The 14,660-nt window shown below is 39.0% G+C and overlaps 1 protein-coding gene across 1 annotated transcript in view; it reads left to right on the forward strand.

Moving 5' to 3' along the window:
• Window positions 1–14,660, forward strand: part of DOK5 (docking protein 5) — a 169,167-nt gene that overhangs the window by 104,976 nt on the left and 49,531 nt on the right. The window contains exons 3-5 of the mRNA XM_028125233.2: window positions 1,913–2,027; window positions 2,113–2,232; window positions 5,024–5,213. Of these exons, the coding sequence (XP_027981034.1) occupies window positions 1,913–2,027; window positions 2,113–2,232; window positions 5,024–5,213 (425 nt within the window). The remainder of the gene's footprint in view (window positions 1–1,912; window positions 2,028–2,112; window positions 2,233–5,023; window positions 5,214–14,660) is intronic.

Here is a 14,660-nt window from a genome sequence, read left to right on the forward strand (position 1 = left end):
AATAAGTAGTTGGATTGGGGTATTGGCACAAAAATACATAGACAAAAAATAAACCGTTGTGGGGTGCCTGGATGGCTCAGTCAGTTAAGCGTCTGACTCTTGATTTCAGCTCAGGTCATAATCTCAGGCTCTTGAGATTGAGCCCCATGTCAGGCTCTGTGCTTAGCACAGAGTCTGCTTGAGATTCTTTCTCTCCCTCTGCCCCTTCCTCTGCTTGCAGTCTCCTTCCCTTTAAAATAAATAAATACATAAATAAAATCTTCAAAAAATCAACAGTTGCATCTGGTAAACTCTGAGGGATTCGGAGTAGCTAGAGAATAAAGTCGGTGGTGTTGGGCTACTAAAGTTACCTACTAAGGTAGGTAGTGCTTTAGCTAGCTTTGCAGGGACACTGATGTCTTAGTCCATTTGGATTGCCATAAAATAATACCATATACTGGGTAGCTTTTAAACCACAGAAATGTAATTCTCGTAGTTCTAGAGTCTGGGAAGTCCAAGGTCAAGGCACCGGCAGATTTCGTGTCTGGTGAGAACTTGCTTTCTGGTTCATAGGAGGCATCTTCTTGCTGTGTCCTCACATGGTGAAGGCATGCGGTAGCTCTCTGGGGTCTCTTTTATAAGGACACTAATCCTGTTCAGTAGGGCTCCACCCTCAAGACCTATCACCCTCCAAAAGTCCCATCTCTTAATACTATCACCTTGAGGGGTAGAATTTCAACATATACATTTGGGGAGCCACAAACATTTGGTCAGTAGCAACTGTTAAGATACTTTATGCCAAGAAATTTGCATTTATACTATAAAGAGAGCCAATGGAGGTTAAGAAGTTGGGGAATGAAATAATCAGGTTAGGGTATGTGTGGAGGCTATTGACTTCTCTCCTCCCCTATGTCTTGAGCCAGGCATTCCTTAAATCTAGAATAAGATGAGAGATAGTGCTAAAGGCAAAGACTGATGGGAGATATATTCTTTTATATAACACAAAAGAGATATACTAAGGGGAGGTTAAATTTGTTAATGTCCGTTGTTTATCTTGTAAATACCCTGAGGCCACCAGTGCCTTCTCCCATGCAGCCAGTCATCACAACCCTTGAATGCAGCAGGGGATCTGGATGTAACTGAAGGAGGGACAGCCATTTTGGAAACACAATAAGCCAATACCCTTAGCGGGAGGGGAGTGGTTTATAAAGTGTTCATATTATGAAAGTTTATAACAGGGACCAAGTGACTGTGGGTTAGAGGAAGGAAAGAGCATGTCTAATGGGAAAGCTTTCCCTATTGGGAAGAAAAAGGTGATACCATGCAGACTCTAAAACAGAGGCCCTGTAAACCATTGAGAAGCTGGGAGTAAGCCAGAGAGAGTGGGGAAGCATGGGACAAAGCCACTGTCTGTCTTGGAATATAGGACTTGAACCCCAAGTAGAGGGGCATTTTTGGGACTTCTGACACTCCATTCCTGATTATTGAAGAGTGAGATGACACAGTTATGAATTGGGCCACCATTCCCTTCCTTTCTCGGGGTGGATGGGTGTAAGTTACCTTCACTGGGAGTACCCTGAGGGGTTAGAGTATTTGAAAGGCTTTCCACGGAGATGGGGATATAGCTCTGAGAACTATTCATTGGGGAGAATCTTCTGGGAGATAAAAACACCATATCTCTGTGAAGTTTTGAGCTCATGCCACCTAATATGCTTCAGAAAATATAAAAAGGAAGGTAATTCACTGACATTCCTTGCTATATATTAAGGATAACACGGAAATAATTTGTAGCTTTCAAAAATGCACTTTTCGGTCAAGTGGTGTTCATGTGTGGTGTGCCTTCCACTTACTGTGCCTTCCCTTAGTGCGGAGGTGTTGACTGGGCGTGTTCATTCAGGGAGTGTGATCAGATTTGCAATTGTTCATTTTTCAGGTTACAGAGCTCAACAACGTGAAGAACGTAGCTCGGTTGCCAAAGAGCACCAAGAAACATGCCATAGGGATTTATTTCAATGATGATACCTCCAAGACCTTTGCTTGTGAATCAGGTTCGTCCAAGGCAGGGAGGGCTTTTGCTTTTAGCTTTTAAGCAGGCGCTGGGCATGCATGTTAATCTTTCGGACATTTCCACAGATCTCGAGGCCGATGAATGGTGCAAAGTACTCCAGATGGAGTGTGTGGGCACGCGGATCAATGACATCAGCCTCGGAGAGCCTGACTTATTGGCTACTGGGGTTGAGAGAGAACAGAGTGGTATGTAAAGAAAATTCTCTCCTTTGCTCTCTTGAACACTGTTTTTGTCCCACCATAAGACGTCTTCATTATGTGACATTTTTGAAGTTATAAAAAATATATAAGGAAGTAAAAAGAACCTTTTAGTTGACCCAGATCCTGTGTTACTATTTCAATGTGTTTCTTTTCTTAATGTGTTTTCAATGCACAAATATGACTGTATCTGTATGAATACCGTCAGCTAGGAATCTGAGGAAACCTGCGATATGCCAGTTTCTGTGGCAGATGCATTAGATCATTTAATTTTCCCGGCAGCTCCATGAAGCAGGCACTGTACCTTCCCTCCTTTTACAGATGAGGAGACTGAAGCTCAGAAGAGCTACACCTCTTGCTCTAATTCCAACAGCTTATGTTGGATACACTCCGGACCTATATTCATAATATACTGATTTTACCACATAATGGGTTTTGTTTGTTTGTTTGTTTGTTTTGGGTCTTAAGTTTTTCACTAGAAGTATTTCATTGAAAGCTTTCCAGTGTTTTTAATAGAATCCAAACTTCATGTCTGTTTTCTCAGGTTTAAACCTACTTAATTCTGTGCTTTTTTTTTTTTTAACTAAACACTTGAGCCAACACCTTGAGCTCAACACTCAACCTGGAACTAAATCATTTTAGGTAATAATGACCAAAATACCCATGAACATTTCAGCAAAACTCAATATTGGTTTACAGTATGAGCCTGGAGGTGAGGAATTATTTCTTTGTTTCCAAATAACCAAGCCTTGTGACAGGGCGGATTGGATCCCAGAGTCCTGCTCTTTTGTAGCCCATTGACTTGATCTGTGAGGATGGAACACACCAGAAAAGGCCACGGGTCCCCTGGCTTGATTATGAACGTGGCAGAGGTGGAATTGTACTGACCCCTTCCATGGGTGCACACTCCAATTGTTAATAAAAAATGCCCTTGCTTTCACTTGGAACTCTGTCTTTGTGACACTTTACACGCTGGGACTATTTTGGATGCACCATATCTGCCATAATCCATCTCCACGGAAATGTTATTGACTGAGACTTACAAGTGCTTGGCTAATTCAAAAAAGTCTCTTTGTAGACTGGGAAGCTGAGCTGTAGAGAAGCCAAGCCATTTTCCAAGGTCATACAACCAAGCCCTGGGCTCTGACTTGTGTGGTTCACTGAATCAGGATGCTCCGGGCTGAGAGGATGCACCTGTGGTGCCTCATGGACAGAGGCATATGAAGCCAGACATAAAGAGGAAAATATGATAGATTTTGATTTTTTTTAAATCTAGAGTGCTCATATCAGCACCTAGTTTTCACAAATTTATATTTATGAAGCAATATCCCAATCGTGCTGCAAATGAATCCAAGAACGGGCTGTGCCTAGGTGTTCCCTTTACTGGGCCAACTGTGCCTAAGTTTCCTCTTCTGTCAAATAGGACTAAGAATGTCCCTGGTACATAACTAGGAAGGATTGTTACAAAGCTCATCTATGTCTTTGAAGGCACTTTACAATATTAATTTGTGTGACTTCAAGTAATTGTAACTTAAGCTGTCACTCTTACCACTGTTACTGTTGTTATCCTTGAGTGAAGTAGAGTTATAGAAGAACTTTTAAGTGAATAAATTGGTAATGGTCTCTCTTGCTTTTTACTTAATGATGACAGTCTTTCTGACTTATTCTAGAACTCCTCTGGGAGAGATTTTACTCCATTAGAATATACTTTTAAAATAATAGTTGCTAGAAAGCAGCAAATAATTAGTTATTGGGAGTTTGAAATAACTTTAGAAAATTTGAAAAATAGATCCATGAAATCATGCAGTCATGACACTCCCATTTACTCAACTCAGCTAAAATCGAGAAGAATTCTAATGACTTCCTTATTATAAAACAATTAATTTAGAATACCACTGATAAGATCAGTGCAACACTGTTTTGTCAGATAATAGGCGATCTACCATAATGATGTATAGGTGAAAATGTGTTTGTTGTAGTAATATTTTTGCTCATGTTTTGCTTAGAGGTGTTGGCTCATAATTTCCTAAATTAATGAATTTTCTAGAAATATAACAAATACCATGATGGAGTCTGTGGGGATGAAAATTTGGTTGCAGTAATAAGCCAAGTCATTTATTGAGAGTAATCTTGGTTAAATATTAACAGTCATCCAAATAAGCAAATGGATATTTGTAATTGGCTAAAGAGAGTTCTTGTTAAAACTAATTCAAATACATCCATTGGATTTTTCCCAAGCTGGTGGTCAGTTAAGTGCATGGTATTAGCATAGAGTTTTATTTAAATAACTTGGGATGTAGTTTTATTCATTTAGTTATGAAAATTATGAGTTGATCAGTATAACTTTAATATCATTAAATCATGTGACAATTATTTTGCACCTGCATCTTTTGTGAACACAAAAATGTGGGTGTAATTAATATGTACTTGGCAGGAAAAAAATTGTTTTTAATGGTTTCATTGCTTTAGTCTTTTATTGGCATACAAATTTTTTTTATTATGCAAATTCAAAAATTCTAAAAATGGTCTTTGCTCATGTAAATAGTGTTTAGTGTATGTTGACAGCCAGACTGTGACATTATTATGTTACTTAACATGGTCTTCATTTAAAAAATCATTTTCTGGGACTATGAATTTATGAGAAAGGTTTATCTTCCTGAATGTTCAACCTAAACCTAGAATATGGGCTAGAATTATTTTTGAAATGCCTCTTTGTTCCTACAATGTCTTTGATGTTTTATTCCCGGGATTTTAGACTAACCTTTTGTTTTTCTCCCAGAGAGATTCAATGTGTATTTGATGCCATCCCCTAACTTAGATGTACATGGCGAATGTGCCTTGCAGATTACATATGAGCACATCTGTCTTTGGGACGTCCAGAATCCCAGAGTCAAACTCATCTCTTGGCCGCTAAGTGCCCTGCGGCGGTACGGGCGAGATGCTGCTTGGTTCACTTTTGAGGCAGGGAGGTGAGTTTCGTGACTGTTCTTCTACTTTTTCTTTCCCCAGGGTTGCATATCAGATCCACCCTGAAGCATGCTTCTGCAACCATGTAGAGGTATGACCCTACAGTGCTAGGCATATTATAAAGGAGTCATCTGTTCAATATGGCTTTATTTTCCCTGGAGGATTCTAATGTTTCATGAATGTGACATGAATTTTCATTGCACGGTTTGATTCCATACCACAAACTGAAGTTGAATTAGGTAAAAAGGCTGAAAATGTACCATTTCCTGGGTCATGCTGAACACAGACCAGCTTCTTGGGTTTGGAAAAAATCCATATTATTCTGTTTATGTTTCCTTGCTGGCTTACTATGGTAGATTATCAGTATGAGGGGCCATTCATTTCTGAAGGTGCCGTTGATTGAGTTCCATCCACAGTGTAATGAATAGCGCTAACACTAGGAAGTTGATTCTAGAACTGGCTTATTGCAATCAATACCCAATAAGCCCTTCTAGGGCTTGCCCTTTTTCCTTTCAAAAGTCAATTTTGAAAAGGGAAGAGGGTGCCAATAATATTTGGGTTGATCATTAGCAACAAAGAGATGTCATCTCATCAGGATCTCACTTTTCTCCCCCTCACCCACCCTTCCTCCCTGAGAATTTGGGCTCTTTTTCTTTTTTAAATGCCGCAGATTAATTTTGTATTTTAAAATTTTAAATGACTAAATTTTAAGAAATACAAGTCCTTCTGTAACATGGCCTGACATTTACATTAAAGTTGAAAGCAGTCAGCTTGTGACTTTGAAAAATCTTTTGTTTGTTTGTAAAAGTGGATGGTTCTTCCCGACAGGAATACAATATTTGATATAAGGAGAGTAAAAACAGGAGTTCCAAACATGTAAAATCCTAATTTGTGTGAATATATGACAGTATTGCTCTACTAAACTTAGTGTGCTCATTCCGTGATAAGCAAAGCCCAATTATTTAAGCTTTGCTTTTCAGAAATATGATCCATTTGATTCTCCTATAACTATCCTCAAAAGTTTTTAAGCTTTTCTTTCCCAAACAGCTCTTTTTCCCATTCTGTTTTATTTTTAAGTACCTGGAAATTGAAATGTTATAAATGAGTCTGTGAATCTCCCAGAGACAGCAAAGGTCTGCATGTTAGAAAATAAAACTGTAATCTTCAGAGCAATGTTCTTTTGTCAGAATTACTTGTTTATTATCCTTGTGGGAACATCTCCGTAGAAAGATCAGGATTTGTTTGGGAAAGTGGGTATATTTCCCTGTTTGGGTCTCAGAAATTATTTATGTATTAATCATTACCAGTGAAATCTATCTATGAAAAATGTTTTATGATAGAAGTACACTTTTCTATCAATTATATGCCTCGTATCATCTCCCACTTGTGTTTCATATCGATGGCAGTAGAATTCTGCATTGTTCAGGATATTTTAGTATATGTGCTGCCGAAGTGAGCACTGCATTGTTCAGGATATTTGGGGCCTATCTTGGGTAGCCCTTATTCAAACATTAAAACTTTTTTTTTTAATTTTTTATTGTTATGTTAATCACCATATATTACATCATTAGTTTTTGGTGCAGTGTTCCATGATTCATTGTTTGTTCATAACACCCAGTGCTCCATGCAGAACATGCCCTCCTCAATACCCATCACCAGGCTAACCCATCCCCCTACCCCCCTCCCCTCTAGAACCCTCAGTTTGTTTTTCAGAGTCCATCATCTCTCATGGTTCGTCTCCTCCTCTGACATACTCCCCTTTTCTTCCTCTCCTGTTATCTTCTTCTTTTTCTTTTTTCTTAAAATATGTTGCATTATTTGTTTCAGAAGTACAAAACTGTGATTCAACAGTCTTGCACAATTCACAGTGCTCACCGTAGCACATACCCTCCCCAATGTCTATCACCCAGCCACCCCATCCCTCCCACCCCCAACCACTCCAGTAACACTCAGTTTGTTCCTGAGATTAAGAACTCCTCATATCAGTGAGGTCATGTGATACATGTCTTTCTCTGATTGACTTATTTCACTCAGCATAACACCCTCCAGTTCCATCCACGTCGTTGCAAAGGGGAAGATCTCATTCCTTTTGATGGCTGCATAATATTCCATTGTGTATATATACCACTTCTTCTTTATCCATTCATCTGTCGATGGACATCTTGGCTCTTTCCACAGTTTGGCTATGGTGGACATTGCTGCTATAAACATTGGGGTACACGTACCCCTTCGGGTCCCTACATTTGTATCTTTGTGGTAAATACCCAGTAGTGCAATTGCTGGATCGAACGGTAGCTCTAATTTCAACTGTTTGAGGAACCTCCATACTGTTTCCCAGAGTGGTTGCACCAGCTTGCATTCCCACCAACAGTGTAGGAGGGTTCCCCTTTCTCCACATCCCCGCCAACATCTGTCGTTCCCTGACTTGTTAATTTTAGCCATTCTGACGGGTGTGAGGTGGTATCTCATGGAGGTTTTGATTTGGATTTCCCTGATGCCGAGCGATGTTGAGCACTTTTTCATGTGCCTGTTGGCCGTTTGGATGTCTTCTTTGGAGAAATGTCTGTTCATGTCTTCTGCCCATTTCTTGATTGGATTATTTGTTCTTTGGGTGTTGAGTTTGATAAGTTCTTTATAGATTTTGGATACTAGCCCTTTATCTGATATGTCATTTGCAAATATTTTCTCCCATTCTGTCAGTTGTCTTTTGGTTTTGTGGACTGTTTCTTTCACTGTGCAAAAGCTTTTTATCTTGATGAAATCCCAATAGTTCATTTTTGCCCTGGCTTCCCGTGCCTTTGGTGATGTTTCTAGGAAGAAGTTGCTGCGGCTAAGGTCGAAGAGGTTGCTACCTGTGTTCTCCTTTAGGATTTCAAACATTAAAACTTTTTAATTATTCCTTGGATTTATAGGAATAGTAGTAGGAAGAATATGTCTTTCCATCATAATTTCTGTAAGCTAAAACCTTAGTAAACTTTTCTATTATCTCATGACTAATACTAAACTTTTTTTGACATTATCTTCAGGTTTTAATGTTACTTATGTCTTGCAAAGTTTAATTTATTCATATTAGTCTAGTAGACTGCTAAGGATCTAGGAGATTATTTTAAAGACTGATATTTCTCCTAAGTGTGATAGGAAACCATAGAGATTTTTAAGCAGGGGTGTGTGTGTGTATGGACAATGGAATAGAGGTGGCAGATGTACATATGGGGAGATACTGCAGTAGCTCAGGTAAAAGAAATGGAAGAAAATTATGGATATATTGGAGACATAAATTTCAAAAATATTCCTTTGACCAAAAGCCATGAGGTGCTGAATCAGAGAATGAAAATCATTTTGTAGCTAATGCATTTTGTTCCATGACTTTGTTCTTTTTTAAAATTTTTTTATTGTTATGTTAATCACCATACATTACATCATTAGTTTTTGATGTAGTGTTTCATGATTCATTGTTTGTGCATAACACCCAGTGCTCCACGCAGAACGTGCCCTCTTTAATACCCATCACCAGGCTAACCCATACCCCCACCCCCCTCCCATCTAGAACCCTCAGTTTGTTTTTCAGAGTCCATCGTCTCTCCTGGTTCATCCCCCCTCTGATTTACCCCCCTTCATTCTTCCCTTCCTGCTATCTTCTTTTTTTTTTTCTTAACATATATGGCATTATTTGTTTCAGAGGTACAGATCTGTGATTCAACAGTATTGTATTGCAAAATTCACAGCACTCACCATAGCACATACCCTCCCTAATGTCTATCACCCAGCCACCCCATCCCTCCCACACCCCATCACTCCAGCAACCCTCAGTTTGTTTCCTGAGATTAAGAATTCCTCATTTCAGTGAGGTCATATGATACATGTCTTTCTCTGATTGACTTATTTCACTCAGCATAACACCCTCCAGTTCCATCCACGTCGCTGCAAATGGCAAGATCTCATTCCTTTTGATGGCTGCATAATATTCCATTGTGTATATATACCACTTCTTCTTTATCCATTCATCTGTCGATGGACATCTTGGCTCTTTCCACAGTTTGGCTATTGTGGACATTGCTGCTATAAACATTAGGGTGCACGTACCCCTTCGGGTCCCTACATTTGTATCTTTGTGGTAAATACCCAGTAGTGCAGTTGCTGGATTGTATGGTAGCTCTATTTTCAACTGTTTGAGGAACCTCCATACTGTTTTCCAGAGTGGCTGCACCAGCTTGCATTCCCACCAACAGTGTAGGAGGGTTCCCCTTTCTCCACATCCCCGCCAACATCTGTTGTTTCCTGACTTCTTAATTTTAGCCATTCTGACGGGTGTGAGGTGGTATCTCATTGAGGTTTTGATTTGGATTTCCCTGATGCCGAGCGATGTGGAGCACTTTTTCATGTGTCTGTTGGCCACTTGGATATCTTCTTTGGAAAAATGTCTGTTCATGTCTTCTGCCCATTTCTTGATTGGATTATTTGCTCTTTGGGTGTTGAGTTTGGTAAGTTCTTTATAGATTTTGGATCCTAGCCCTTTATCCGATATGTCATTTGCAAATATTTTCTCCCATTCTGTCGGTTGTCTTTTGGTTTTGTGGACTGTTTCTTTTGCTGAGCAAAAGCTTTTTATCTTGATGCAATCCCAATAGTTCATTTTTGCCCTGGCTTCCCTTGCCTTTGGCGATGTTTCTAGGAAGAAGTTGCTGTGGCAGAGGTCGAGGAGGTTGCTGCCTGTGTTCTCCTTTAGGATTTTGATGGACTCCTGTCTCACGTTTAGGTCTTTCAACCATTTGGAGTCTATTTTTGTGTGTGGTGTAAGGAAATGGTCCAGTTTCATTCTTCTGCACGTGGCTGTCCAATTTTCCCAACACCATTTGTTGAAGAGACTGTCTTTTTGCCATTGGACATTCTTTCCTGCTTTGTCAAACATGAGTTGACCATAGAGTTGAGGGTCCATTTCTGGGCTCTCGATTCTGTTTCATTGATCTATGTGTCTGTTTTTGTGCCAGTACCATACTGTCTTGATGATGACAGCTTTGTAATAGAGCTGGAAATCCGGAATTGTGATGCCGCCAGCTTTGCTTTTCTTTTTCAACTTTCCTCTGGCTATTTGGGGTCTCTTCTGGTTCTATACAAATTTTAGGATTATTTGTTCCATTTCTTTGAAAAAAGTGGATGGTATTTTGATGGGGATTGCATTGAATGTGTACATTGCTCTAGGTAGCATTGACATCTTCACAATGTTTGTTCTTCCGATCCATGAGCATGGAATGTTTTTCCATTTCTTCGTGTCTTCTTCAATTTCTTTCATGAGTATTTTAGAGTTTTCTGAGTACAGATCCTTTGCCTCTTTGGTTAAATTTATTCCTAGGTATCTTATGGTTTTGGGTGCAATTGTAAATGGGATCGACTCCTTGATTTGTCTCTCTTCTGTCTTGTTGTTGGTGTATAGGAATGCCATTGATTTCTGTGCATTGATTTTATACCCTGCTACTTGACTGAATTCCTGTATGAGTTCTAGCAGTTTTGGGGTGGAATCTTTTGGGTTTTCCACATACAGTATCATATCATCTGCAAAGAGTGAGAGTTTGACTTCCTCTTTGCCGATTTGGATGCCTTGGATTTCTTTTTGTTGTCTCATTGCTGTGGCTAGGACTTCTAATACTATGTTGAATAGCAGTGGTGATAGTGGACATCTCTGCCATGTTCCTGACCTTAGGGGGAAAGCTCTCAGCATTTCCCCATTGAGAATGATATTCGCTGTAGGTTTTTGATAGATGGCTTTTATGATATTGAGGTATGTATCCTCTATCCCTATACTCTGAAGAGTTTTGATCAAGAAAGGATGCTGTCCTTTGTCAAATGCTTTTTCTGCATCTATTGAGAGGATCATATGATTCTTGTTTTTTCTTTTGTTAATGTATTGTATCACGTTGATTGATTTGCGGATGTTGAACCAATCTTGCAGCCCAGGGATAAATCCCACTTGGTCGTGGTGAATAATCCTTTTAATGTACTGTTGGATCCTACTGACTAGGATTTTGGTGAGAATTTTTGCATCCATGTTCATCAAGGATATTGGACTGTAATTCTTCTTTTGGGTGGGGTCTTTCTCAGGTTTTGGGATCAAGGTAATGGTGGCCTCATAAAATGAGTTTGGACGTTTTCCTTCCATTTCTATTTTTTTGGAACAGTTTCAGGAGAATAGGTATTCTTCTTTGAATGTCTGATAGAATTCCCCTGGGAAGCCATCTGGCCCTGGGCTTTTGTTTGCTGGGAGATTTTTGATGACTACTTCAATTTCCTTAGTGGCTATAGGTCTGTTCAGGTTTTCTATTTCTTCTTGGTTCAATTTTGGTAGTTGATTCATCTCTAGGAATGCACCCATTTCTTCCAGGTTATCTAATTTGCTGGCATAGAGTTGCTCATAATATGTTCTTATAATTGTTTGTATTTCTTTGGTGTTGGTTTTGATCTCTCCTCTTTCATTCATGATTTTGTGATTTGGGTCATTTCACTTTTCTTTTTGATCAGTCTGGCCAGGGGTTTATCAATCTTGTTAATTCTTTCAAAGAACCAGCTCCTAGTTTCGTTGATCTGTTCTACCATTCTTTTGGTTTCTAGTTCATTGATTTCTGCTCTGGTCTTTATTATTTCTCTTCTCCTGCTGGGTTTAGGCTTTATTTGCTGTTCTTTCTCCAGCTCCTTTAGGTATAGGGTTAGGTTGTGTGTTTGAGATCTTTCTTGTTTCTTGAGAAAGGCTTGTATTGCTATATACTTTCCTCTCAGGACTGCCTTTGCTGTATCCCAAAGATTTTGAACAGTTGTGTTTTCATTTTCATTGGTTTCCATGAATTTTTTTAATTCTTCTTTAATTTCCTGGTTGACCCATTCATTCTTTAGTAGGATGCTCTTTAGCCTCCATGTATTTGAGTTCTTTCCGACTTTCCTCTTGTGATTGAGTTCTAGTTTCAAAGCACTGTGGTCTGAAAATATGCAGGGAATAATCCCAATCTTTTGGTACCGGTTGAGACCTGATTTGTGACCTAGGATGTGATGAATTCTGGAGAATGTTCCATGGGCACTAGAGAAGAATGTGTATTCCATTGCTTTGGGATGGAATGTTCTGAATATATCTGTGAAGTCCATTTGGTCCAGTGTTTAATATAAAGTCTTTATTTCCTTGTTGATCTTTTGCTTAGATGATCTGTCCATTTCAGTCAGGGGGGGTGTTAAAGTCCCCCACTATTATTGTATTGTTGTCAATGTATTTCTTCGCTTTTGTTATTAATTGCCTTATATAATTGGCTGCTCCCATGTTAGGGGCATAGGTATTTACAATTGTTAGATCTTCTTGTTGGATAGACCCTTTAAGTAGGATATAGTGTCCTTCTTCATCTCTTATTACAGTCTTTGTTTTAAAATCTAATTTGTCTGATATAAGTATTGCCACCGCAGCTTTCTTTTGGTGTCCATTTATGGTAAATGGTTTTCCACCCCCTCACTTTCAATCTGGGGTTGTCTTTGGGTCTAAAATGAGTCTCCTGCCGACAGCATATTGATGGGTCTTGTTTTTTAATCCAATCTGATAGCTTGTGTCTTTTGATTGGGGCATTTAGCCCATTTACATTCAGGGTAACTATTGAAAGGTATGAATTTAGTGCCATTGTATTGCCTGTAATGTGACTGTTACTGTATATTGTCTGTATTCCTTTCTGATCTATGCTGCTTTTAGGCTCTCTCTTTGCTTAGAGGACCCCTTTCAAGATTTCTTGGAGGGCTGGTTTCCTGTTTGCAAATTCCTTTAGTTTTTGTTTGTCCTGGAAGCTTTTTATCTCTCCTTCTATTTTCAATGACAGCCTAGCTGGATATAGTATTCTTGGCTGCATATTTTTCTCGTTTAGTGCTTTGAAGATATTTTGCCAGTCCTTTCTGGCCTGCCAGGTCTCTGTGGATAGGTCTGTTGCCAATGTAATGTTTCTACCATTGTAGGTTACATTTCTCTTCTCCCGAGCTGCTTTCAGGATTTTCTCTTTGTCTCTGAGACTCGTAAGTTTTACTATTAGATGTCAGGGTGTTGACCTATTATCATTGATTTTGAGAGGGTTTCTCTCTCCCTCCTGGATTTTGATCCCTGTTTCCTTCCACACATTAGGGAAGTTCTTTGGTATAATTTGCTCCATTTTACCTTCTGCCCCTCTCTTTCTTTCTTCTTCTTCTGGGATCCCAGTTATTCTAATGTTGTTTTGTCTTATGGTATCGCTTATCTCTCAAATTCTGCCCTCGTGATCCAGTAGTTGTTTATCTCTCTTTTTCTCAGCTTCTTTATTTTCCATCATTTGGTCTTCTGTATCACTGATTCTCTCTTCTGTCTCATTTATCCTAGCAGTTAGTGCCCCCATTTTTGATTGCACCTCATTAATAGCCTTTTTGATTTTGACTTGGTTAGATTGTAGTTCTTTTATTTCTCCAGAAAGGGTTTCTCTAATAACTTCCATGCTTTTTTCAAGCCCAGCTAGTATCTCTAAAATCATGATTCCAAGGCGCCTGGGTGGCTCAGCTGGTTAAGTGACTGCCTTCGGCTCAGGTCATGATCCTGCATTCCCTGGATCGAGTCCTGCATCGGGCTCCCTGCTCGGCAGGGAGTCTGCTCTTCCTCTCACCCTCCCCCCTCTCATGTGCTTTCTCTCTCTCTCATTCTCTCTCTCTCAAATAAATAAAATCTTTAAAAAAATAAAATAAAATGAAATCATGATTCTGAACTCTAAGTCCAACATCGCACTAATATCTGTATTGAGTAGGTTCCTGGCAGACAGTACTACCTCTTGTTCTTTTTGCTGAGGTGATTTTTTTCATCCTGTCATTTTGTCCAGAGGAGAATAGATGAATAAGAGAACAAAATGCTAACAGGTTAACAACGTCCCCAGAAAATATACTCTAAACAAATCAGAAAAGACCTGAAACCAGAAAAGAAAGGGAAAGTAGGAAAAAAGAAAGAGAAAATATAAAAACAAACAAAAACAGAACAAAACAAAAAAAACAGAATATGATCATATATGATCAGGCTGGTGCATAGATCAGTGCCACACACTAGATTTTGGGTATATATTGGTCTGTTAGAAGAAAGTGCCTAAAATTTTAAAGAAAGAAAGACTTATATATGTACAAAATAAGGAAGGGTTGATATGATGAAGGGATGGAATATGACTGTAAAGACGAAAATTATAAAAAATTTTTAAAAAGAATTGAGAAGAAGGTGTTTGAAAAAAGAAAGAAGAGGATTTAAAAAAAAGAAAGAAAAAAAAAGGGGGAGAGAATGTGATCAGGCAGGAGACTAGAACAAAGCCATACACTAGAGATTTCGGGTATATTTTGATCTATTAGAAGAAACTGTATCTCAAAATTTTAAAGAGAGAACAACTTATATATATATGCCAAAAATAAGGGTAACTACTATGAAGGGATAGAAT

This window comes from Eumetopias jubatus, unplaced genomic scaffold (assembly GCF_037043125.1).
Source record: "Eumetopias jubatus isolate StellerSeaLion01/CBP00866 unplaced genomic scaffold, mEumJub1_p1.0 scaffold_9, whole genome shotgun sequence".
Lineage (NCBI taxonomy): Eukaryota > Metazoa > Chordata > Mammalia > Carnivora > Otariidae > Eumetopias > Eumetopias jubatus.